Raw genomic sequence first — 26,697 nt, 5'->3', positions numbered from 1 at the left:
CTGTAGTCTACCCACTTGCTTAGTAAAGGTTAGTTGAAGGAATAGGCTATGTGACTTTTCTGCTTTTATTTCCTGTTTCCCCTTTCCATACTGTGAGATACGTTAGGCTTGCGCACAGCATCTATCCTGAACGCGTTCCCTTTTGATTTTCCTATCGCATAAAATGCTTCTATTTTTCATTGTTGTCCAAGCCTACCATGTGGTAAACAAATAATCTAAAAGAGATATTCAGAAAAATTTATGCAAATCTTCAGGTGTTAAAATCTTATCTGTACTCCAGGACCCACCCCAAGTATCAATGCCTCTAAAATGAATTAATCTCTTCCTGTTTGCTTCTGTGGTATAATTTCTATACATTTCACAGCATTAATGTAATAATATGGTTATCTTTATGTGTATTTGTTCTTCCCTATGAGTTTCTTAAATCATCATTGCATCTCTTTAATCATTTAGCATGATGTTGCCCTGCATAGCATAGATGCTTGTTGAATATTTGTTAGACTGAATTGAGAGGTGTCAAGAGTGTAGAAAATGAAAATTCAGAGGATGCTGACATTGAACCAGGTCCGTTCATAAAGCATAAGGCAGAAAGAAGCAGTGGAGCCTGGGGTAAAGAGTGCAACGTAAGTTGAGAAAGCAACAAAGTATAGAACGTATCTCAGAAAACACTGATTTTTGAAGCTTTAAAATACATAATGAGTATTTGAATGCTTTGCAATTGAATTTTCTTAATTGTGAAGGGAAACATAAATACAAATATACAGTAATGACGGAAAGTGTGTGAATATACATAAAGTGCTCATTTTTTTAATTAGGACACAGACGTTATACAGAATGTTTAAATGGATTATAACTTTTGATTCAATCAAGGATAATTAACTACAGTTCAGACAGTTATCCCCAAATTTGCATATAACCACAGGCACTAGTTTGATGTAGAAAAAGAAAAAAACATGTTTTCTCTTCTCTTTTACTCACCCCTCCCCACCTTGGGACTAACTGGCTAGGGCCACTGGCTGTCTTGTCTTCTTTTGGGATTGTAATTAAACAAGAGATAAAAGAAAAAACAGAGGGAAGGTCAAAGCCTTGGCAGCTTGAACTTAGAGACCTGGGAAGCAAAAAAGAATGAAGTGTCAGTGGGAGATGGAGGTAGTGACAGACTGAGTGGAGTTCTCAAGGAAATGGCTCCGGCAGGTCCCCACAGCTCCAGCCCAAGGAGCACAGGTGGCCTGGGACTCAGGTGGTTCCTCTTTCTTGCTTTTCCCAGCTGGTCTCCACCCTTTCTCTCAAACATGTTTTAACAATTAAAAATTATCATAAAATATAAATTAACGCATGGTTGAATCTGCTTCTCTTACTGTAACGTGGGTTTACCAGAGAGAATATGTACCTGTGTCTACTGTGAGAGTCTTAATTCTGTTACTTACACACTACACAGGTGAAAGCCCCGTCTTGTTATTTCTAAGCACCCAGGATTTTTCTTTTATATAATTGACATTCTTTTTGGTATTGTTCATACCTTTCTTTCTAGTTAATCTTCCAGGTGAACAGATAACTGTATTTATAAACTGAAAAATTTCAGTCATTTTTTTTTTCTCCAGGGAAATAGCATCATATTAACTCTGATAGTAGTTAGCGGAAAATGCACTTCAGAAGAATTATGAGGATACATAATGCTTTAAAATTCCTCTGAACAGTTGTTGAAAACTAGATTTAGTCTTCCGAAGGAACGCCGCGAAATTCTGTTAAAAGGACTCATTTATCTAGTGTTATTAAGTTTTCATGTTCCCTGATGTAAACAGATTATTTTAAGGTAAAAATAAGATAAAATAACTTTTACAGAGTGTGGTAAGGAACGAATGCAGTGCTTGATTTGATGTGAGTTAAATTCTTACTTTTCCTACGCTGAGGATGATAGGTGCATTTTTTGTTGATATATAAATTTGTCAACATATACATTACTGTTTTGTAAAGACTCTGAACCCTTTTGGTTGATTCTCTGAGCTGGAAGACTTAAGGCTCGGCGTTGCTCATATTTTATTTTTGAATTATTAGTCATGAAAATTGTTGTTTCCTCTTCCCATAAGCCTGGCAGAAAATACATATTCTTGATGGTTACAACATTTCCAATAACAGGAAGAAAAGGGATTGAGGATTGTGCCCATTTGAAACTGCTCTCCACCAAGTTTTGGCCTAATGTAATCTCTTATTATTTTGCTTTAGACTAACAGTTTCTGAAAGTTTTCCGCCAACATCTTAGGGTAAAATTTAGCTATTTCACAAGCCAAGAAATCGGTCTTGGTGTTTCCCCCCCTCTTTAACTCTACTTGAGCTCAACATCCAAGATAGATTTGAGAGCCAGAGCGTAAAAAAAAATAATAATAATTGAGTAGTTCTCATTTTAAAGGAATACATACTTTGTCTCTTTACATAGTAGTGCGAAATATAGTGGTCTGCATATGTTGTATATGTGTGTATACGTGTATTTTAAGGTTAAAAATTCAGTGCCTTTCTCACCGGATAAACTGTCTTAGGGAGGTATTTTTTGACCAAGTCATAAGAAAATCTGAGCTTTCCTAAGGGGTGAAGGGTTTGTGGTGTAGTAGGGGGAAAGAACCAGGTGTTATCCAAACCTTTAGAAAATATATTGTTTTATTTATAGTCACAGGTTCAGATTTAGTCTTCCCAAGTTATCATTTGTAATCAGACCAGGGTCCTTGGAAAGTTGTACATATCACTTAGCAAATCTGCATACATGCTGTCTTCAACTTACTAATCAGTTGTATTTCTATTTTGATTGATTGATTGATTGATTGATTTTAGAGAGAAGGGAGGGAGAGAGGGAGCAAGAGAGAGAGCAAGAGAGAGAGACAGAAACATCGATTTGTTGTCCACTTATTTATGCATTCATTTGTTGTGTTGCTTTTTGTATTTCTTGTACGTGCCCTGACCGGGACTCGAACCCACAATCTTGATTCTGTAAGCCTTTCGAAACGTGTGCTTAAAGACAGTTGCTTAAATAAATAATGTTATTCATAGCATAGAGCTTCATCTCGGGTGCCAAAAACCTGTTTTCATTTTCTCTTCCAGAATAGCCCTGGGCTGGCAGGAAGGCAGTCCGTGCCTGGCTGAGCCTCCCCGAGGCCCGGAGGCCTGGAGCGCGCCTGCCTTCCCTGCCTTCCCTGCCTTCCCGGGCCTGGCCTCGCGGAGCTTTGGGGGCCGATGACTAGTGTCGCCCAGCCAGCCGGCGGTTCTGGCCTGCGGGCTTGGGTGGGGCAGGGAGAAGGGGAGCAGGCTTCCTGAGGTGGGGATTGTTTTCAGTTCGGGCGCCATTTGTAAAACTTTTATTTCCTGTTATTCACTTGAACTTTACAGCACAAATAAACGAGCGCGCATACTTTTGATTTAAGTTAAGTTTTAGAGACTTTGGCTAGCTTATTCTGCTGCTTAAAATCGTGAGGGACTTCCCTACGCCTGTGAGGATGACCCTCGCCGTGAGGGTTCCAGGGCGTATTATTTTCTATACAGTGATGACTCATGTCATTTTAATAGTCTTTAAATGTCCTCTTTGGGTTCTCAGTAGCTTGCTTAATATTACAAAATACGAGACTTGAAATTTTTAGACCTGAGATTTAAGCTTTTATTTATGACAGTATTCCATTTTGTAGGATTTCATGCCAGTGCTTATGAAAAAATAGGTGATATTGATCTTTAACTTGCTGCCATATATCAGGCTGCCCTAGAAAATATTATCTGTGAATAGTGTGATTCCTTTTATAAATTGAAAACTTCTAAAGATCCGTTGAAACAAATGCTATTTAGTGGTATTATCAAGTCACTAAGCACACAGTGAATTACGTCGTCTTAATCTTGCTTGAAATAATATACAAACAAATATAATTTGTTTTTTTAACTGGAATAAAAGACAATTGTCAATATTGTTGAAACTGTTTATAGAAGTGAAATCACTGGGTCGTGGTATTAATGTTATAACTTAGCAGTCAATCATTTCACAGTGCAAAAGAAAATAGTAAAGTTCTTGCCTTCCCTTATACCTCAGAGAGGTGTTAGCCCCGTTTCTCTTGAACAACTAATAGGAAATTGTGGTACACTTTTGAGTGCCTGACATTTGTTTCTCAGGAACAACCTGTTACTGACTGTGGGCAAGGGAGAGTGCCCATACTCATCGATTTTCATCCAGTTCCACTGGCTAAGCAAATACCATTTTGCAACTGCTGTTAGCAGACTGTTTGTAGTCCTTTAACTAGTATTGGGTAAGGTTGGCTGGGACTTTACCTATCATTAGGAATAGGAAAACCCTGTCCCTGTTTTACTGTAATATCATTATTTGCTTACTCTTATACTGGGTCTTTTATGTTTATGCGACTGTGAGTAATAAGAGTAAATTCTCCTATCTTTGGACTTTCTGTACTATATTCTGGGTTGACTTCAAGATCTATAAAATGCACATCACGAGACCAATTACATCAGAGTTGTGTTTAAGAAGCACTCCAAAAACCCATAGTTAAATATATCCAAGAGCTTGCAATTACTAATTTGTATGCAGCATTTCAGTAGTTCATAGGAAATCATCAACACAAACAAAACAGCTCCTCAGTACAGTGGTGCCCTGCCCTGCACTAGCTCCCCTCGCCCCTGCAGGGAATATTCTCAGATCAGTGTTAGCAGTAAGGATTCTAAGGTTCTGAGTGAGGTGACAATCTTCTGTTGGGTTTACTATACTCAGTGTATTTTAGAATTGTTTTAACACTAGTTTCAGAAAAAGAGGTTTATGAATAATAATAAAGTAGTACATTAGAATGTCATAAACCAAATTAGCCCCTTTTTCTTACGATCACATTTTATATCACTCATACATAATGTGTTTATTTCAATGACTTGACGTTGAAATTTTTTTCCCTTTTTCAAGAATTGTAAATTGAATTAGAAATTTTTTCAGAGTTGATTGGTATCTGTTAACTGTTAGGAATTGCAGGTTTTCTTCCTGTTCTTTGTTTGAATGGTATATGGTTATATTAATTATTTTTATTATACTTCATATGGTTTATAATGTAACGTTAGCATTATCTAATTTATAGCAAACTTAATTCCTTATAAACTCCGCCTTTTTAAATTAAATTTTTGAAAATAAAGGTAAACAGAATTTTTTAGCTTTATTTTCGACCTCACCAAATTTTTTTTTACCCTACATATGCACAGTAGGAAATTCTTTCTTCCATCCCAACAAATCCTTCTCCCTACTTTTAATTTCCTACACTTGGCACTTAGTAATGATCTTTCTGTTTAGTGTGGCTATCATTCAATTATTGAGTAGTCTTCTCTGCCTAGAAGATAAACAGTGAACTTAGGTTCATGCTTCGGAATTATTTTCCCTCTATCTCGACTTTATTTCTATCACTACTTTCCTTCCTTGGAATACATGCCATTTGTAGATTACTTTTCTGGTTAGACTCGTATATATCCACTTCTCTAAAACTCCAGTAAATTATTTACCATTTGTCTCTTAAGAGCAGGTCCCTTAAAACACTTTCCGTATTAAGAAAGTTTATGCTGCTTCTGGCTACCTGTTTCTCTCAAAGGTTTATTTTTTCCCCTCTCTCAGCTGCATTAACTTTCCCTTTTCCTGTTGAACATGCTGCCCATTTTTTGCTGTGTGTGTCATGGTCTGGGCTGAACACACCCATTGGCCAGGGTGGGGCTCCAGTGCCCTTGGGCAAGCTGGGGAGACTCCTGGGGTGAGGTACCCCAACACTGTTATCAACATCCATCCCCTAACTCATCCCAGCCTAGGCCAGCTGCTTAGACTGTTGTCCTGGAGCTTGACCCCGTGTCCACTGCACAGATGGCTATGATCCTGTTGCCTGGCTTCCCATGGCTTGGCTGATGCAGAGCCTTTCCTTTTTCGTAACTTTGGGTGTCTCTGTGCTCACTGGCTCTAGCTGGCTGCCTAGCCTGCTCTTGATGGGCCGTCTCAGCTTCTCATTCTTCTCCCTGACAGCCATCTCGCCCAGCCCCGCGTGTCCCTGCAGGGCTCCTGTCCCTGCGACCCACTGTGCTGGGGTCACAGCACAGCACCCCTGAGACTGAGTGCTTCTTCTCTCCTGTCCCTTTAAAAATTAGCAGTTTGGACAAGTTTTACTAAATTAAGGGGTAAGGGGAGGCCAAGGATGACATCCTGATTGCTGAACATTATTTTACTGTATTAAAACAAGTTCTATTATTGACCATATTCTTTAAAGCATGATAAAATTTGCATATATATAAATATATATACATATTTGTATTACGTTCCTTATATTGGAAAATATTTTGTATTTATTTCTCTCTACCAAAGGGTGCATATAGTTATATCCATTGTTTCAAACACTAGAAAGAGAAGATTGGCACACATTTCAAGAATTTTATTGCAAATAGATGCTAATGGTACAATTTTCATTGAGTACATATGCAGTGTTCTTGAAGTCAAGTCAGGATATGTAGCAGTCCTAGTTTCATGACACTGAAATTGAACATAGGATGCTTAATAAATCTTATCTGAGGTATTGCTATCTAATAAAATAGAAACAGAAAGGCCTGGCTCTCATATATTTGATGGTGGGTTGTCGGGTGGTATCAGATGGCTGTCCGGCTTCTCATCTGGCAACAGTGCGTGGCAGGAAGCAAGCTAGATCTAAGCGACTTCTACACCGCTTCTTGCCTTGTTGCAATTAAAACTGAGGAACGCCCTTCCTCAGCTTCACCATCTTTCATCACTATTTATAAGTACACTGAAAGCTTTTTCTTTTTTTACAAACTCCAGTGGAACTACTTCTGACTGCTAAACAATGTCGTATTTGCTTTGATATCTGTGCCATTTGCCTTTTTTGAAATGTTTTTTCATCTGTTCTCAGATCTATTCCAAAGGCAAAAGCCTAACTTAATTTTTAAAACTTTTGAGGAAAGCTTCTGTAATTGCTTTTAAGAATGCCGGGGAAATGGTAAAGACTGTTTTGGTGTAAGTCAGCCATTGTCTTTTATAAGTACATGTACACACACAGACACACACAACAGGACTAAGCAGTAAAAGTAGGCATCTAAATCCTGATTCAACCCTCTTGGGAGCACTCTTTTTAATCTCTGTGATTCTTGTCTCATTGATAAGAAACAGAAGTTACAGTGAATTAACTGAATCTAGCGCTTTCATTTTGGTTTTTCTTGCTTTGTAGAAGGGCTGTTTTAAGCAGGCTTAATATAAATATAAAATATTTCAGAAGTTAATATATATTAATATTCCTTTACTTTCCCTTAGGGATTTCTCTGTCCTCCTACCCTCATCCCAGCCTGGCACTAGAGTATGACCCCCAGTTGTAAGGGATTTTAGTGTATTTTGTTGGTTTATGTGGGCCAGAGACCTGGAACAGTGTTAGGTGCTCAGGAGTGGTACTGAGTAAATGAAAGAAGGGACAAAACAGGTGTTTCAGCACTTGCTTATTGCTCGTAAACACACAACCTAAACGCTGGGAGAAAGATCTGGAGGGAATTGTCCCTACCCCTTAGGACCCGAATGGCTACAGAGAGAGGGTGAGGAAGGAAGGGGGTGGACGGGAACCAGCTGGACAAAAGGCGGGCCCTGATGAGTTCTTCATTCTTCCGCTCAAGCCACCAGCAAACACCTCAATGGTCCTTTTCATTTAAATGAAATATTTGATAGTTTTACTGTTTGCTCTAATAAGGAATACCCACACCTCTGATCATTGTGGTAGCTTTTTTCTCAAAGCCAAGATATGGATCAATAGGGTTGGAGCAGGAGGAAGGGGCAGAGATGAAAAGATAAAGAGATGAAGAGAAGGGGGAAGGAGGTGGGAATTCTATAGATTTTTTTTCTTGATTTTTTTCTTACGAGTAAGGTAGGGTTCAAGATATCTGAAAAAGATGGTAACTAATGAAATAAGTACTGCATTTTTATGTCCCTGGGGCTGGCTGCATGGAGCAGCACCGAGTCGGTGGCCGTGTGTTAGCACACGTGCGCGCACAGTCCTTGCTGGCCAAAGAACAGCCTTTCTGAAACCTTAGGTTTCAAATTTTTTTAGTGGGAGGAAATCAAAGAAACAATCCCAAACTTCAAAGCCTAAGAAAAATAAAGACCCCAAGAAAGTACTCAAGATTCTCTCACTGTTCTATTCATGTCAACTCAGAAAGTGAATATATAGTTTGGTTTATTAAAATCATTTTTTCAAAAACTAACATTTTTACTTAAAAGTGGGACTATTGAAATTGATCAGGAGAAAATGAATGAAGTATATGACAGCAACAACCTTTTTGAAACAATAACAATAACCACATTTGGTGGAGAGTGTGGTGATGGAAGGAACTCCGTGGTCTGGTGGGGGGGAGAACACCTCCGTACCCCGAGTTGTGTCGAAGGCCTGCGACCCCGTCCTTCGAGTAGCACGCTATTGCCCAGGGAGTAGTCACTGATCATTTTGTTGAATTGGAAGTGCTATGGCAGACCCTGGTATTTCTTATGACTTAACCTTCCAAGCTGCTTTCTCAGGAGAATTTGAAAAGGGAGCTCTGTAGGAACTTGCAGGTAAGCTTAGGCAGCTGTTGATGGAACATACACCATTGCTTCATCACTGCCGGAGGATATCGGGGTGAGGTGGAAGAGGCGCCTCGGAATTTGTTTGCAGACTTAGTCATCTAAAAATCTTCTGACTCTAGTGCCCTCTGGTTGCTCTCGCTTAAAGCCACTACCACTGTCTTCTGAGGGAATTCTTGATGAAAAATTCCTGAAGAGCAGCACATGTTGACATTGCAGACTTCTGCGTGCTTCAGTCTGCGTGCTTCCTCTTCGGTGTGTGTGCACCTTATTTCCAGAGTCCCTGGGAGGCTGGCCTTTGTCCTGAGCAGCCCTTTGCAGCTCTGACAAAGCCATTCTGTTTGGTGACGCCTGTCAGCCAGAGCCCAGAGCGTCAGGCTGCCTTTAAGCAGGATATGGACTGCATTGCTATTTTGTGTGTGTGGTTGGACTGGAGGCTCCTATTCAGAAAACCCTGTGGCCCTGGCCAGTGTTGCTCAGCGGTTGACCATCGACTTGTGGTCCCGGAGATGGAGGTGCAATTCCCCTCAAGGCACATGCCCGGGTTGCGGGCTCGAACCCCAGCAGGGGCGTGCAGGAGGCAGCCGATCAATGACTCTCTCATCATTGATGCTTCTCTTTCTCTCCCTCTCCTTTTCTCTCTCTCAAATCAATAAAGACATATTGAAAAGAAAAGAAAACCCTGTGGGTAACTTGAAAATTTCATTTAAAAAGGGACATGTTTTTTTACCTCTTAGAGCTAATGTGTGAACTGGAAAGTTTATTTTATACTTTTATTGAAAGATCATTTCAGAGTATTAAACTGACAGAAAAGCACTGATATTATTTCACAATTATAGAATTAACCCTAAGAAAATAAGTTTATATTTGGGATTTTTTTTCACATTTTTTGTGAAGAATGGATTATTCAGAAACTGGAATGTTAATGAATGAATTTATTTAATCCCTTATTATAAGCATTCTTTAGGACTTTGTCATATTAAGATGCTATTTTTAATATTTTGAGGGATGGTAACTCGACTCAAAGTCAGAAATGAACTAGATTTGAAGTAAATGTGGTAGGTAGGTATCATGTTGGCAAAAGTACTATGACAGTGTCATTGATGTCGTTAATTTATAAATTTTGGAATGAGCTTCTCTAAACATAGTACATGTAAATTTTTGAAATTATGAAGACTATCACTTTATCCTATGTGAACAACCTTAGCATAAGGCAAGAAGAACAGAGGGTGTGAGTTGATACGAAAGCCCCTGTGATCTTATGTAGGAGTCACGCAAACAGCAGTAATAGTTGAGTTTGCGAGAGGGCAGCACCAGTGGCAATAAAGTCATTTCTGGAATGCAGGAAAAACCATTCAGGGAAAAAGCTATTTGGAGCTTTGACTCATTAACAAAATTGATAGAAAGAAGCCATATTCTGTTGCTCAGAAAGGCCACGATGAAGCATGTTTTACATCAACTTTTTGAAAACGTAAACAAAAAACATGCTGAAATCAGTAACTTCTAAATAGCTCAGGTTCAAGGTCCATAGCTAGAACTAGAACCCGTTAACACTCAGTGTCTCATGTCATCTATATGAGCATCTATGTCTGCACCTTAACATAAGGATAATTAATGTTCAGGGGGAAAGTTAAATCATGCTTAGTATATATAGGACATTTCAAAAGCAAAAGTCACTGTAATTAAAAACACTCAAGCAAGCATTTATCCTTAAAACATAGTTTATGAAGTACTGACCCCCAGATGATGTGGTAAGTTCATGATTTCTTCTTAGAGGACTCTAACTAATGTGTGAGTGTATTTATATACATGCTAATGATTGCAGAGGCAAAATAGAATGTGGAGGCATTTTGTTTAGCACACATTTGGCCATTGTCTTAGCAACCACTGATTGCCATATTATGCTCAATAAAGGTTTCTGGAGATGACCTGACGTTAGATCTTTTTAGAGACTCTGCATATGCTCAAATGGTAATACTAGATATAGTTTTATGACAACTTTCTTGAATATGGAAACTCCATAATAAAAAGATGGCGAGGGCTTTTTATTTTACTATGTCTTATCTGTGCATCTTATATATGCATAAAATGACCATTGCTAAGGTCAGCAGTGCCAGTGATGACTACAGCCTTAAGTCTTGTCCTCTTGATGGCATTTGACACTGTTAACCTCCCACTGATCCCTTTGATTCCAAGACTCTGCATTATCTTTCCTTCCTGCCTCTTTGGTTTTTCTTCCTCAGGTTTTACTGGTAAGTTCTTGTTTCCCTGCCTAAGCAGAAATGCTGGTTTTCTGTAGATTTCCATCTATTACCTTGTTTTCTCCTTACTTGAACTTTTCCCTGGGTAAGCTCATTCATTCATTGTTCCATGAATAAAATCTAGAATCCTTGCTTTCTAAGAATAATCTGTCTTATAAGTTATATTCCAACCTCTCTCTTGTTGAACATGTTTCTCTGTGGTGGCCCAATTCAGTGGTACTTAGTTGTCTTGTTTTGTTAGAAAATACATTTAGATTTCAATGTCTTTTGCATGTTTTCCCAAAAAATAGATTTAACATGTTTTGATCAAATGCTTATTTGTGTAGCCATAGCTTGTATTTAAGGAGAAAAAGTTACTTGAATACTCTCCTAACATAGATCCTTATTTTTAAGAAGGAATTCTACATGTACTAGTGTGGGCTTCATTTTCTTATGATCCAAAATATTGTTCCCTTTTTTTTCCCCTTTAGACCTGTGTCAGGCTACTTTATCTGCTGAGCTGAAGCTATGCTTTCTTAATTATAACTTTGAGTCCTTGATGGTCAAATCGCATTCATTTAAATGAAATTTAGAGTGTAGAAAATGCATACCTCATTAAACAGAGCCACTTTAATAAATATTATTAATGGTATAAACTGTTGTGAAAGCAAACAAAGAAAGTAAATTGGAAAAGAGTAATCAGCCATTGCTGTACTTTAAATTATATTTTCCAAGCCAGTTATGTCCTTGAATTTTCTGTATCCGATAACTTTAGTTATAACTTTACTCATACTGCTAAGATTGTAAAATGGGTACCAATTCTTTAATTCCTATCTGTGGTGCACTGTTAATTGGGTTTGAAATGATGATTCTTATTGATAAGGATTTATCCTCCAAAACATTAATGATTCACTGATCACCCAAGATGACACCATGAAAGAAAATACTCCACAAAAATCACTCCCAAATATTCCACCTAAATAATGGGAACAATAGACTGAGATATCTAAGCATGTATTTTGAGTCACATAGTTAACCTTATCAAAACAAAAGGAAAGAGTCAGCAAAAAGTTTTTTTTTTTAAATTTATGTGTGGGTAAAAATAAGAATTTTAGTAAACCAGTTGTTAAAGGTTGGTTTATGTTCATGCAATTTTTTTATATTGAATTTTCTCCAAATTCGTATGTTAGATTTAGTGTTCTTTATATAAAAGAGTATCCATTTGAATCTCAAGAGGTATTTATCTAATGATCTAATGTAGCTGTTGCCAACTTACATACTGCAGACACCAGAGGAACCAGAAATCTTACCAGAAATGCTCAAATCTATATGCACACAAAACACTGCCTGCACAGTAAATAAACACTATGGCTATTGAAGTACCATTCATAGTGTACTTCATAGTGTATTTTTAAAGACCTTTACTTCTGCGGCTTACTAATGTTATACATGCTCATACAAACTAAAAGCAGTACAGAAAATATTATATGGAAAGGTAGCATTATCTGTAGTTCCACTATTATTACAGTCATTAAGAATTACAGATCCAATAGTAATACTAACTAATAATGGCCATAATTTAAAGGATACTTAATATATGTTAGACACTGTTCTAAGCGGTCTTATAAAAATTGAGTAATTTAATCTATAACAACTCTGTATGATATGGCCTTTGTTATCACTACTGATGAGGAAACTGGCCCAGAAAGTTTAAGTAGAACTGATATATATTGCTCCCAGTGTTTCCTATGGGTGGGTAGGCTGTAATTTAATATTATGGTTATTATATTATTTACAAAAATAGGAACATATAGTAGCAATACTGTTCTACCACTATCAAGTTCAAAACAGACTCTCTCTAATTCCCAACCTGCACTTCACCCCAATTTTACATATTAATTAATAGCACTACCAATAAATTTTCTGCAAGTCTTCTCAGTGCTATCTACTTAAAAAGAAAAAAGAAAAACTATTCCTACTGTAGCCACTTCTCACAGTCGTTGCTACTTAAAGCCTAATCCAAGCCATTATCATCTCCTGCCTGGATAACTGCAGGAACCTCTCGGCTCATCGCCCCACTTCCAACATCACCCACTCTTACAGTCCATTCTCCATGCAACAGCCAAAGTAAGATTTTTAAAATGTCAATCAGATCATGTTTCCCTCCTGCTGAAAACATTTTAATATTCACATTACTCCTGATGGCACTTAGCATGGCATTCTGACTCATTACCGTAGCCTTCAAGACCCATGTGGTCCATCTCCGCCTTCATCTTGGGCCTCACGTTCTACCACTTCCCAGGTCCCCTTCCTTCTCGTCAACTTCGTCTCAGCCTCATTGCCCTCATTTCTGTCTGGGGAACGCGTCACATTCATTCAGGGACTTTGCCCTTGCTCCTTCCTTTGGCATCTTTACATGGCTCGCTACTTTGTCACTTCAGTCTCCCCCGAAGAGGCCTGCTCAGGCTGCCTTTCTGAAGACTCCTATTGCCCACCACCTCATACAGTCTCAGCCTCTGTCATTGCCTTCGGGGCCCTTACCACTCTCTGAGATCACATGCTTCCTTCTGTGCTGTGTATCTCTCCTACTACAGTAGAGACTTCACAGGAATGGGGCCTTTCTCTTGGTTGTTCATCCCACTGCCTAGAACAGTGGGGCCCTAGTAGGCTTTCAATGAACAGCTTAATTAATGAATGATTTAACCATACCGGTATGTTCAGATCAGTATGGAAGGATGTTTGCTGAAGTATTGTTTGTCATTCCTCCAAATTCTCATTGCTCTAGCTAGCTGAATGAATGTTTAAAATGATTACACATGGATAAAAACTTCTTAGCAGCTGGGGGTGATTGTAGAAGCATATATCTGAGTGAGTGATAGAGCAAAAGATAGGTTTGTTTGAATCATATTGAGTTTAAAAAATGAGACTGAGTATTCTTTCATATGAAGAATTTCTGGTCACTGAATAGTGAATCAGTCCATTACTGTATTGTTATATAATTGTTGTAAAGATGGGGAAGGATAGTTTTAATATGGTAATTCCTGGAATAACATGGTACATTGTAGATTCTCAGTGAGCCAGTATCCATTTTTTGATCAGTATAAATGACTTTTCCTTGTACAGCTTCTTATTGCTTCCCCTAAGCATCTAACCATTTTTTGGGGAAAGATAGCCCAATATGTTTTGATGATTAGCTAGTATATCCCCTACCCAAATCAACATAGACAATCATATAAATGCAAGAAAAAATTTTAAGTGTCATATGATTAGCTCTTCTAGAAAGAATAAGTGTTTACATGTAGATTTTTTATGCTTGAGAGAGATTAAATAATAATGGTTATTTATAGTATATAATACATTGTCTTTAATTTTAGCTTGAAATTCAGTTTTGATAAAACTTGATCAGGACTAACTGTCCCATTTATCTTTTGTATCTGTCTTTACCTTAAAGAGATGTCTTGAAAAGGATCTTAGAGATCATATATTCAACCTTGTTAGGCTGAGAATTATGGACCAAAGAGGTGGTTTTGCTAACTTTTCACTTGGTAGTGCTAAGCTAGAACTAGAACCCAGGACTCCTTACTGAGTCCGTTTTCCCAATTTTGCCGCTGCAGGTTTGGCCCCACAGTTTGGGCCTCACATCCTATGTAGATGCTTAGTAGATTATACTATACTGGTGAATTTTGACATACAACATCACAAACTAAGCTTCATATTTTGGTAACACTTGGTGTCTAAAAAGTGAGTTCAAGATCTGCCCTCCTTTCCTACTCTACCTCCTACCCCTCCCCTCCTTATAAAATGTACTAATATATTTCTTAAAACTGGCTATATAGCCTCCCAACCATACCATCTTTCAATTTCAAAGAGAACCACGTGATAGGGTGTCAGTAGAAACTGGGTTTGTCCTGACCCACCCACACACTGTGGACTGTCTTTTGTGATAATAATACATATGTCTGTGAGACAGCTGGTTGAGCTTTTGAGAATAGTCTCTGTCCCTGGATTTATTTATCTTTTAATTCCTTTGTGCAAAGCTAAATGAACCGTATGGGAATTGAACCTGTAACCTTGGCCTCATTAATTGACCTTCTGTAAAATTGCCTTTTGGAAATGTATGTTCTACTGTAATGAGATTAGGAGTGCAGTTTCATCCATTCAATAAATAGCACCAACACTGTGATAATGGCAGCAGAGAGCACAGAGATGCATGGGACATGGTTTCTGCCCTCCAGGGATTAGGATAAGTGCCCAGGTCACTAACGTAAGGGCAGAAGTGCTGACTGCTGAAGGGGAGGCATTAGCCAGGTGCCCAAATGCGTCAGGAGACAGGACAGTGGTGCTTCCTGAGGGGAGAATGTTAGAAGGAGGGGAAGGGTTTCCAGGAGTGCAAGCGAGGGGCAGGTGATGCTGGGTTGTGTATCTGTGGCAGCATTCACACCTTGACAGGGACGTTGGGGTGTGGTGAGCACAAGGTCAGGCAGTAGGAGAGGACCTGCAGGAGAAAGCTGATTGGGGAGGGGACCTAATTGTGCTACCAGGGTTATCCTGTGGTGGAATCGGGTGGGGCCGACTGAAGATTTCTGTGCTGGGAAGTAATAGAGTCAAAACTCTCTAACAGGAATTTATTTCTCAGCCGCTGTGGAGTGGAGGGGGAAGAGTCTGGGGCTAGGAAACTGACGAGAAGTGACGAGACTGAAGCAGTGTTACCAGCAGTGGAGAGAAGAGCAACGTGAGAGTGTACAAGGCTGGACCTCAAGGGACTTGGAGACTGATTAGATTTGATAGTTAAGTAGGGGTGTAAGGTTTGAACCTTGGTGACTAGCAGATGGCAGTAACCTTCTGGAAGCTGATAAAACATAGAGCAGAGAGATTATGTAAAGGAAGTGAAAACTGGAAATTGGAACGTGGAGGAGAGGTTGGCACTGGGTATAAAGATTTGGAAAGTCAGTCACCAAGAGAAATGTTTGAGCTGAGTGGTGGATGAGATCATTACGGGACAGAGTATAGAAAAAAGATGGCCAAAGGTAGAACTCCCAAGAAAATCTATATTGGTGATCAAGAAAATAATAGCCTGAAAAATAGAGGAGGTGTTGTTAGAAGAATGAGCCCAACCCCATGTTCCAGAAACTGAAGATGGAGACAGCTGCTGAAAGGCAGTTAGAAGCAAATTTGCTCTTTTGTCATTGAACGATGTTGGTGACAAGAAGGAAAAATAATACATGTTTGGTTTAATTTTATAATTAAACAAATATATTGCTTTAATTTGGATTTCATATGTTTTTTTTAACACTAGACTTTCTCTTCAGTTTCTCTTAATTTGCTTCTACTTCATACTTTTCACTCTCCAGACCGTTAAAAACAAATCCCATTTCTTTATGTAAGGAAGGCAGTAGGCCTTTGGAATTAATGACGTGGCGGGTTTCACGATGACTACTGTGAAAATGCCACTGGGCAGAAATCACCCACTTATTCAGGTGTCAGTTGGGTGCCTGTTGTGTACCAGGCACAGTTCCATGCACAGTGCTGAGTAACACTGAAGAAAATCCTGGCCCCTATTGATTTTCCTTTCTTGTGTGGATGAGGTACAGAATAAACAGACTAAAGAAGTAAAATAGGCAAAATGTTAGATGGTGATGTGCTCCAGAAAGAAAACTAAAGCAGAGAGGGGAAGAGGGAGTTCTGAGGAAGGAGTCTTTTCAGCAGAGTGGTCAGAGGCGACCTGACTGGTAAAGTGATGTTCTGATGAAGCCCTGAAGGAGATGAGAGAAGGGGCTATGTAGATATTAGTGAAGGGGAATCTGTAAGTGCCAAGGCCCTGTGGTGTGTTTGAGGGCTAGCACTGAGACCACTGTTGCTAAAACTGCAATACACAAGTGAAAGAGGTTAGCGACATCTCAGGGGCCAGATTGTAGCCCTGTGGTCATAGGGATGACTGTGACTTCTACTCTGAGTGTGAGGGAAAGCCCTTGGATGGTTTTGAGCAAAGGAGTGAGTAAGGTTTATTCTGGCTCCAGGGGAAGGAAAGGGCAAGGAGAAACAAGGAGAGTTGCTGAGAGGCTCTTGCAAATCCCAAGTAAGAGGTATTGATAGCTTGGACTAGAGTAGCCCCAGGGGTTGCTGTGAGAAGAGATCTTCATCTGAATGCATTCTGAGAGTAAAGTGAGTTAAATTTAACAGATTGGATGTGCATTGTGAGAGAAAGGAGAGTCAGGGATGAGTCCAAGTTGCTGTATTAGTTTGCTAGGGCTGTGTAACAAAGCACCACAATCTAAACTGACTGGCTTAAACAACAGAGATTCATTATTCTATAGTTATAGAGTCTAGAAGTCCAAGGTTAATGTGTTGGTTCCTTCTGAAGGCTATGATGGAAAATCTGTCCTGTGCCTCTCTCCTCACTCCTGGTGTTGCTGGCAATCTTTGGCCTGCCTTGGCTTGCAAAATCCTCCTGGACTTCATCTCTGCCTTCACCTTCACGTGGCATTCTCCCTGTGCATGTGTGTCCCAATTGTCCCTTTCTAATAAAGACACTGGTCACATTGGATTAGGGGCCCATCTTACTCCAAAATGACCTCATTCATTAATTAACTAATTATCATTAATTAATTATATCTGTTATGACCCTATTCCCCAAACAGGTGACATTCTGAGTTCCTAGGGTCTGGGACATCCAAGACAGGAATTTGGGAGAGGACATGATTCAGCCCATTGACTGAGTTGAGCAAATCTGTGGGAGGATCAGGTCTGGAGGCAGGGAAAGGTCAGCAAAGTCGACATAAGTTTGAGGCACACATCGGACACTCAAATGAACACGTCAAACAGGCAGGTGCATAAATGAGTCTCCAGTTCTGGTGATAAGTATTTGGAAGTCCCTGGCGTATTGATGATATTTAGAGCTGAGACTAGATCACCAAGAAAGTGAGTTTGACCAGAAAAGGAGAGTTCCAAAGACTAAAGGGAAGGGGTTTAGGTATCGGGACCAAAACCAAGGATCACAAAAATGTTAACTACAAACCCCATGCACGCTGATAGCGGTGAAGAAAACAATTAATTACACTTTAATGCTGATTTTAACTTACGCTCTGAACGTTTACAAAGTCGTATTTTCCTGTGAAACGTAAGAGAGTCCGACATGCCGAGTGTGGACTGAGTTTTATTGGCCGACAGGCTGAAGAAGTTACTGGTGCTGAAATGGAATGTTTTGAATGCCATAAAGAAGTCAAAGGACAGTAATAAAAATAATACAGAGCTCTTTTCTCAGAAGGAGAAACAACTTTGGAGAACATTGTTTCAGCCTCTGATTTAAAAAGCCATTTTCTAGAAAGCCAGTCATGCTACGGTGCTCTGAGAGGCCGAGTAGCATGTTCCTTCATCCGCTTCTGGTGAGAGTGGAGTTGAAACATTTAAAATTGTTGTTGTTGTTTTTTTAATTATCACAGCAATATTGTCACATTTTCTGCTAGTCTGAAAAACAGAAATCATCACTGCATCGCAACCACTCCCAGCCATTCTAGCCTCCTGGTATGTTTTCTTTGTGGTGTTTTTATAAGCCCCACGCCTTGCTGGGTCGCATGGACACGAAAGTCCTAACAGGAAGGTGGAGGCGGTGACGTGACAGTCCACCTGGAGTTCTCCGGGCACATCCAGCTAGGTCTCGGAGCCGCCGCATTTACTGCTTCCTCTGCGCTCTCCTGGGCTGGCTGTCATCGGGCCCTGCTCTGGAGCTCAGGGCTGATGTCACCTTTCCGGAAATGCTCTCTGACCCGTCTGTTCCCACCCTTCCGGCCTGGAGGCTGAGCCACGCACGTGCCACCGTGTTTACCGCACACGGTGGCACTGCCTACTGCTTCACGTCCCCACTAACTTGGAGGACACTGGGCTTGTTTTGTTTTTTAATGTATTTATTTTCTCAGTAGTTTGCACGGGACCTGTGGCTATATAGATTTTCAATAGACATCTGCTAACTGTGCATGACAAAAATTAGCTTCTCTGCCTACTCAGCACACGTCTAAACTGTCCCAGAACTATGATTCTAATACGAATTGAAGACGTTTTGTTCAGACTGTGCCATTAACTAATACAGTAATATAGTATACATCTTGAGATGATTCCTTTTAAAATGTATTCATATGGATTGCTGCTTAAAGGGTTAAATTTGCCCCTAAAAACTATTGCCCAGAATTCTTCACTTCTTACCATGAAAAATACCTGAGATATTTATGATGTATGGCTTTTAAAAAAATTACTGACAGTGTCCCTTTGAATTAGTAAGCAGAATGGAGTAATTCAGACATACCTATGTAAGGTGACATGGAAAAATGCAGGGCTTAAAGGGAGGGGTGAAATCACTAGTGGTAGAAGCAATAATTTTTTTAATTTTAGTGGATTGTTTTTGAAAGAGGAGGGGTGTTTTTGTTTTTTAATCTAGCATAATAGATATATAACGTGAGTCTGGGTGAAGAGAGTTGAGAAGTATTATAATAGTTCTTTGATGCCAAAAATACTTCCATGATGACTCGGTTCAAGATTCTTCTCCCTGCCCACCTTGAATGTAAATTTTTGGTAAACTTCCTCAAAAACAGGAAAAGGAAGAAAGCAGTTTATATGTGGTTATTTATTTCTCGATCCTGAAAAGAGGCTTTGCTCTACAGAATGATTGAGAGCATGACTCCACGAATAGAGCTTTCCTTCATTGGCTAAGTCCCAGTGTGTGCCCCGTGCGTACTGAACTCATTTATGGAACTGTGGCCTATGGAAATTATTGAGCTATACAGCCTATCAACTGTGCCATTACAGTATTGTTACCTAAATCTTTATTTCTCTCCTCAGCTCTACTTTACGAAGTGTTTCTACTGGATCCTCAAGACCTTCCAAAATATGTTTGGTGTGTGGGGATGAAGCTTCAGGTTGTCACTACGGGGTAGTGACCTGCGGCAGCTGCAAGGTGTTCTTCAAGAGAGCAGTGGAAGGTAAATGTTCATGTGGGTGCTCCTTTTACACATTTCCCCCTCCTGTGTGCTCTGCTTGCACAGTAAACTCTATAGCATTATTGGGAAATAATTCAAAAGACCTTTCTGATGTACTCTGTCAGTGATACATAGTAATAATGCCTTCTCTAAAATCCACATGAAGGTTTTCCACTAAGCAGTATTGAATGGGCATAATTTGAAATTGTCCACTGAAACCAACCAGTCATAAAGAATTTTTGTTCTTGTTGTTTGTCTCAGTCTGTTTTTCAGTGAGACTTAGAAAAATAATTCTATGTCATATAAATTTAATTTGTATAATCTGAAAGAGCATTTTTAGTAGGAACACACAAGATACCTCATTTCTGCCTTTTCTGCATTTTTGTACAGTTGACTCTTGAAGAACATGGGGATTGGGGCCCCAACCCCCTGAGCAGTTGAAAATCTGTTTTGCTTTTGACTCCCCAAAACTTTACTACGAATAGCCTACTGTTGATCTGAAGCCTTACCAGTAACATAAAAATGTGTCAGTTAACACATGTTTTTTATGTTATATGTATTGCATACTGCATTTTTACAGTGCATTAAACTAGACGAAAGAAGACGTTATTAAAGAATCATAAGGAAGAGAAAATATTTATTGGGAAAACAAAGAGTCCAGATATAAGTGAACCCATGCAGTTCAAATCCTGTCATTCAAGGGTCAGCTGTATAAATACATGTGTTTATAGCAAATTAAAACATTAATCTCGGGATCGCTTCTGTAATTTAAGTTGTGTTCTATGCAGAATGATTTCATTTCACAGTTACTTCAGAGTCCAGGTCCCCGTTTGAGTCCTACCTTTATTCCTCCTGAAGGCTTCCAAATGGCTAATTAAGTGAAAAATTTGAGATTATCTTTTAAGCTCAGTTTTTCTTCCCTCCAAGTGATTGTACTTCCTAAGGAGAATCAGTCTTTTAATTTATTTTTGCTTTCCTCACCCTCGCTTACAAGCAATTAATTAACATCAGACTTAGGCCAGATGGTTTTATTAATGTTGACTACTCTGAGTGGTCAAAGTATAGAATTTTTCCTATTAGTAAAAGTGTTACTGTGTAATCGACACTTATTTTCACTAAGGAGTTCAACATGAAGACTCCTGTAGGTTTATTTCTCAGGGTAGTTTTCTGAGGGAGAAATTGGTGCTTTGGAGACTTAAGCATAAATGACTGAAATGTTTTACCTGTGTTTTTCTGGAGACCGCAAGGTAATATCCTTAGTTCTGGGATGAAAAAGCTGACCGATTAATTACTTCTTTGCTTCTGGGATTGTTTTTGCATTATTGAATTGATATTATATGATTTTACGTTATTTACACTATTAAGTATTTAATAGTCCCCAAACCCAGCACTGAGTTGGTAGTAGGGGTTCCATATTTATTTCTCCTTATATGGGCTCTTGGTAACAAGTGACAGAAAATTCAACACAGACTGGCTTAAGCACCAGTGGCAATTCATTGGCCTGCACAACCAGAAAGTCCTAGTGTAGGCCTGGCTCCAGGCAGGCCATGGTCTTCAGCTAGTTCATCAAACTCAATCCCATTCTCTCCGTCGCTTGACTTTGCTCTTGCTCAGTTGTCGTGCAAGTTCTCTCATGGTGAGACCGCCAGCAGGCTGCCATCAAAAGGAGGTTTTCTGTTCCCAGCAGTTTTTATAAAAGCCACCCATTGAATTTAACTAGGACTAAACTTAACTTACATGGCCTCCCCCCCCCCCCCCCCCCCCAATCACTGTGGCTGGGAAATATAGTGATCTGACAGGCTAGTCCTAGCTGGAGTCAGCCAACTTGAACTTCCTAGACAGAGTGTGGGAAGGATATTTCTCTTAGGAAAAGGTGGGTTCTGTTATCAGAAGGCTGATTTCAGGAAATGGGAAGAGTTAATTCGTACAATACTGAAATTAGTTTGTTTTTGCAGGCTTCCCTCTGCCTTTCTCTCTTTTCTTAACTATAGGACTAGCTCAGTAGAAGATAAATAGGTGACATTTACCCCTGGTACCTTCTTAATTCCACCATACCTTCCAGCTTAAGAACTGCCCTCCTAGGCTCACTAGTCAGTGAGCAGAATATATTAGGTGATATGTAAAAATCGGTTTAAGAGGGGCATTTGGAGGTGGTCAGCGGGAGGCTCGGTGCTACAATACCTACGGGCTGATCTTCATATCAGAACCCCAGTTTCCACTATTTACAGAACCTGCCCTTCTCTGCTTCTAAAGCAAAAGGTTTTCTAGAAGTTTTGGCTTAATTTTTGCTGTTTTAAGTAGTTTCTATGGAAGTAGGTGAAGGAAGAATTGTTTTTGTATTGAGGTATAAATAAATATGGAAAAACCTAATTGTCCATGATTTTCCTTCATTGGAAAGCTGATCAGTAATGGAGAATGAAACATGATGAGTGCCTTTTAAGGCTTTTACTAATATAGTTTATTTTCTATTTGTTTGGCAATGAGAATTTCAGTGCTTACATGAATAAAACAAGGCTGTAAATTTTAAATATGAACTTCATGAGAGTAATGGCCTACTTGTGTTTGTAGTTTCTATTAGTTTACTGTTTTATTTTGTTTGCCTGTGTGTTTGTGAGAGAGAGAACAAATATGTGAGAAACAGCTCAGCCAGGCGTGGCTCAGTGGTTGAGCGTCAGCCTAGGATCTAGGCGATCGAGGTTCGATTCCCGGTCAGGGCACATGCCCGGGTTGCGGGCTCAATCCCCAGTCAGGGGCATGCAGGAGGCAGCCGATCAATGACTCTCTCATCATTGATGTTTCTATCTCTCTCTCTCCCTCTCCTTTTCTCTCTTTAAAATCAATAAAGATATATTTTAAAAAATAAATAAATGTGTGAGAAACACAGCTACCTTTGTGATTTAATAATAAATTATTTTTAACACTTTATATAGTTTGAGTTTCACAAAAGCATGGTCTATGGATATTATGTTTATTCCCCTTTTACAGATGAAGACTTTTGGTATGAGACCCAATCAGCTAATCTGTTCAGAATCATAAGACCAAACTTAGACCCATCTTGAAGTCTTATGACTCTAAACCTAGACTCAACCTAAAGTTTCACGACTCCAAATCTCATAATCTGTTTTTTCCATAATTCTCAAGTCCATGAAAATGCTACCCTATATGTCATCTGTTCATACCTATTTAATGGTAATGAAAGAAATGTAAACACTGAAAAGACACAATTTGGTACCCTTACTGTGGGTGCATGAGTGTATGTGTGTATGTGTACATACATATATATAAACCTGTGTATGTGTTTTACGTTTAAATATTTACTGTTTGTTTTCTGGTTTCCCTTAACCTGGAGCTCCTCCTTCTATTGCAAGGAATTCTAAGGAGCAGCAGGGACAGGGAGCTGAGATGAGGGGAGTTGGTTGAAGCCCAGAGGAACTAACACCACCAAGGGCAGAACCTGAAATGACCACTGGAGAGGAGACGGGAGGGAAAACATCATAGTCAGAGCTCTGAGTGTTTTGGCTTAAGGCCTTATGCCCAAGCGCAGCACTATAAAGCTTGGTTATAGCCATAGTGATGACTGAGTATGGAAACTGCAAATCAGTTTTTTAAAGTGTAAATTATGTTCTTTGTTCTGTTTGATGGGATGTATAAGTATGCTTAGTTTTTTCTTATTAAGCATTTAATATAAAAACACTCAGAAGCCTCACCAGAATACATTTGCCAGTAGTGTCAGTTAAGAGCCATATAATTGTACCTTACAAACGGAAGTTTGTAATTTCTTTTTAAAATTTGACCTACTTATTTGCCTTGAAGTTTTGTCAGGACCTTTTTATCTGAGGGTAAAAAAAGCATTTATATATGCTTTTTATTGGTTTCTCCCTTGTGGTAGAAACTGGACTGGCTCTAGGGTCAGAAGACTTAGTTTTAATTTCCGGCCCTGCCACTCACTAGGTGTGAGATTAAGACAAATTATTTAATTTATCTGGGTCTCTGTTTCTTTGTATATAAATGGGAAAAAGTAGTATTTCCCTATCTTAATGTGGCTGTGAAAAATTACATGAAAACAAAGTGTTTGGGCAGATTTTATAAATCACAAAGTGGATTCAAAGTATTAGATTTTTATTATTTTTCTAAGAACAAAATGCTACAGTTTTCTGGTCATGTCTGTTAAGAGAGATCCTATAAATGATACAATAACATTGCACTGTTGGGTCTTCATTTGTAAGCCCTTCATTTTTTTCCCATCAGATCTTCATTTTTCCTGTAATATGTTATTTTGTCCATAGATCCCCACTTTGAGGTTATAAAGATCCTTCTAAACTTGCAGTTCTCAAAGTTCTCAGAGGGTGTGTGCGGGAGTGGGGGGAATGGAGGGTCTGTCAACATTTTCTGGAGGGGCTTCTCCACATTTTCCAATACGGACTGGACTGTTGAATATGCAGCCTCACCTTTGGGAGCTGCACAGTAGAGAAAATATTGAGAGCCATCAACTGGACTTTCAGCTTCTATGTTAGATATCTTTAGGGCAGAACAGTCTTAGCTCCAGAACCTAGGAAGACAGTACATGTTGAGTAGCCACCAAATAAGTGTTTCATGTACACATGAATGTACCTGTGTGGTATAAGAACCATCAAGTCTAAATGACTACCCCCCCCCCCCCCCCCGGAAATCAGTAAATTAGCAATGAAACTGCCCCCAGAATTTATGCAGGCCCTTTCACTTCTAATCTCCAATTTGTAATTCTAGTCTGAGTTTTTATTATCTCAGTCTCTCCCAGCTGTAAATCGCCTTGTGCTTCATCTCATGTGGATTTTACTTTGTGATCCCTCAGTGAACAGAGCTGACGACATTCGGCGCGCTATTTTATAACCTAATTTCCTTTTTGGATATGCAGTATACAAGCAGTGTCTGGAAGACACAGCTACCACAAATCATTGAAGAGTTATAAGGCTGTAAAAGAAGGGAGTTCATTATTATGTAAAGTCAACTGGATTTATATGTTTGTAAGCAGACCTGTTAAGCTAACGAGGCCAGAGCTTGTTAAGGTCAGCCAACTCATAGGATGTTGGTTTCCTACTCAGACATGTCCCTTTAAGTAAGAGACTTATAAATCTATTTCCTGAAATGAAATTGCTTTAAAAGATACATTTGTAGATTATTCTGTGGGTTCCTCAAATAGAGGCAGTATTTTAAGACAACCAGCTTGTGAACGTATACCTCATTCCTTTTGCATGTAGTTCACTGCATACAGGTAAAAAAATAAATAAATTCAAGATTGACAAAAGATGTTTTTTTTTAAAAAAACATAATGGTAGATTAATAGTTTTCTTTGCTTTTCTAAAAGTAATGAGTAAACTGAAGAGGCCCAGAGGCAAGCGTCTCCCAGTGTCTCATACCCCAGTTGTCCTATCAATGCTGTGTGTGCCCGCGATCACGGGACAAACAAGCAGGAGTGGGAGCACGTGGGAGGTGTGGGGGACAGACCACACAATTGTGCTGCATGCGGAAGAGCTCAATTCAGTGGACAAAAGCTAAATCAGGATGGTATTGTATACTAATTAAAATATAGCTATCCATCCCTTTGTAACTGGCAATATAAAATTAAGGAAATGATAAAGCAAGGAAATAATTTAATGTATATTAATAGATGTCTTCACTTTATGATATGATCCAGCCCTCAGTGTTCCCATGAGCCATGTACCGGAAGCCAATGGACATCAAAGTCCATTGTCACTGCTACAAAGCTGCTGAGTCAGAGATGGAAACCAAAGAGTGTTCTGGCTTACATTTTTCTCACAAAACACTTGAAAGATTAAGGATTTCTTTCTTTACCAGAATTTAAGAACCAGGTAACCTGATTCTAATTGCTTACCACAGAGCTTAAACAAATACCTACCCAGTAGATTAAAACTATCATTTTTACGAACACTCCTTTCCTCCCCACATACGCATAAGTCTTCAGTGTTCATTGCAAATGATTGCCCAGGTTTTTTATAACCCTTCAGTTGGTTGCTATGGGAACATGCAGAACCATGACATTTGGGCCAACCTGGAAGGTCAGGGAAGGCTTCTTAAAGAACTGAGCCCCAAACTGAACCCTGAGAGATTAGACTTGGCAGTGCTGAGAGGATTAGGGACAGGCTGGCTGCACAGGGCACCAGAAGCAACTGCATGCTTCCACTGTGAAAACTTGCAGTGTGAGGAGACAAAAGGGGAGGCCAAAGGTGCAGATGGGGTCGAGGTCCTGGACTCTTGGGCAAAACAGAACCTCTGAATGTTTTCATGCAGCAGAATGGTAAACAGGTTTGCATTTAATATCTGCCTGCAGGGAGGTATGCTCATTGAACGGGGACAGCTCTGGTAGTTGTTTTAAGCCATTTGGGGAAGAAATGGCCTAGGATAGAAAAGAGGAGGGGACAGTTAACAAGACTGTCTGGGAAGTATCATTGGTAGTTCTGGATTGGGAGAGAAGCAAAAATCTAGGAAGATTCTCCAGGCTCAGCTGCTGATGTCTTTGCTAAAATTAGGAAGACTAGAGAGGGAGCAGCTCTGGGGCATGGGAGCAAAGGTTCTTTCATCCAGCAAACATTTATTCAGTATCTACTAAATGCCAGGCGCCATTCTGGGCAGATGTAGGGACATCTTGAGTGAAGGTCAAGTGAATAAAATAGACCCTGCTCTGGCGGAGCCTTACATTCTAGTGAGGGGTGGTGGAAAGATTAAGCCCAGAAGTGAGCTATTATGTAGTGTATGAAAAGGTGATAAGTTCTTTGGGGGGGGGGGGGGGAAGCATTTTCCAGGATCAAGGAGATTCAAATGAGGTTTGGTTTAAGACAATGCATTTGAAATGTCTACAGGACAGTCGAGTGTGTCTAACAGGAAGTTGAGTGTG

General features: G+C 39.5%; 1 protein-coding gene across 1 annotated transcript in view; it reads left to right on the top strand.

Annotated features, from left to right (window-relative positions):
- Positions 1 to 26,697, top strand: part of NR3C2 (nuclear receptor subfamily 3 group C member 2) — a 283,104-nt gene that overhangs the window by 116,235 nt on the left and 140,172 nt on the right. Inside the window, exon 4 of the mRNA XM_087816506.1 lies at positions 19,669 to 19,808. Coding sequence (XP_087672632.1) covers positions 19,669 to 19,808 — 140 coding nt within the window. The remainder of the gene's footprint in view (positions 1 to 19,668; positions 19,809 to 26,697) is intronic.

The sequence above is a fragment of the Miniopterus natalensis genome, chromosome 4, assembly GCF_054644295.1.
Source record: "Miniopterus natalensis isolate mMinNat1 chromosome 4, mMinNat1.hap1, whole genome shotgun sequence".
In the NCBI taxonomy this organism is placed as follows: domain Eukaryota; kingdom Metazoa; phylum Chordata; class Mammalia; order Chiroptera; family Miniopteridae; genus Miniopterus; species Miniopterus natalensis.
Note: the sequence above shows the minus strand (reverse complement) of the source record. Positions and strands in the feature narration are given on the sequence as shown.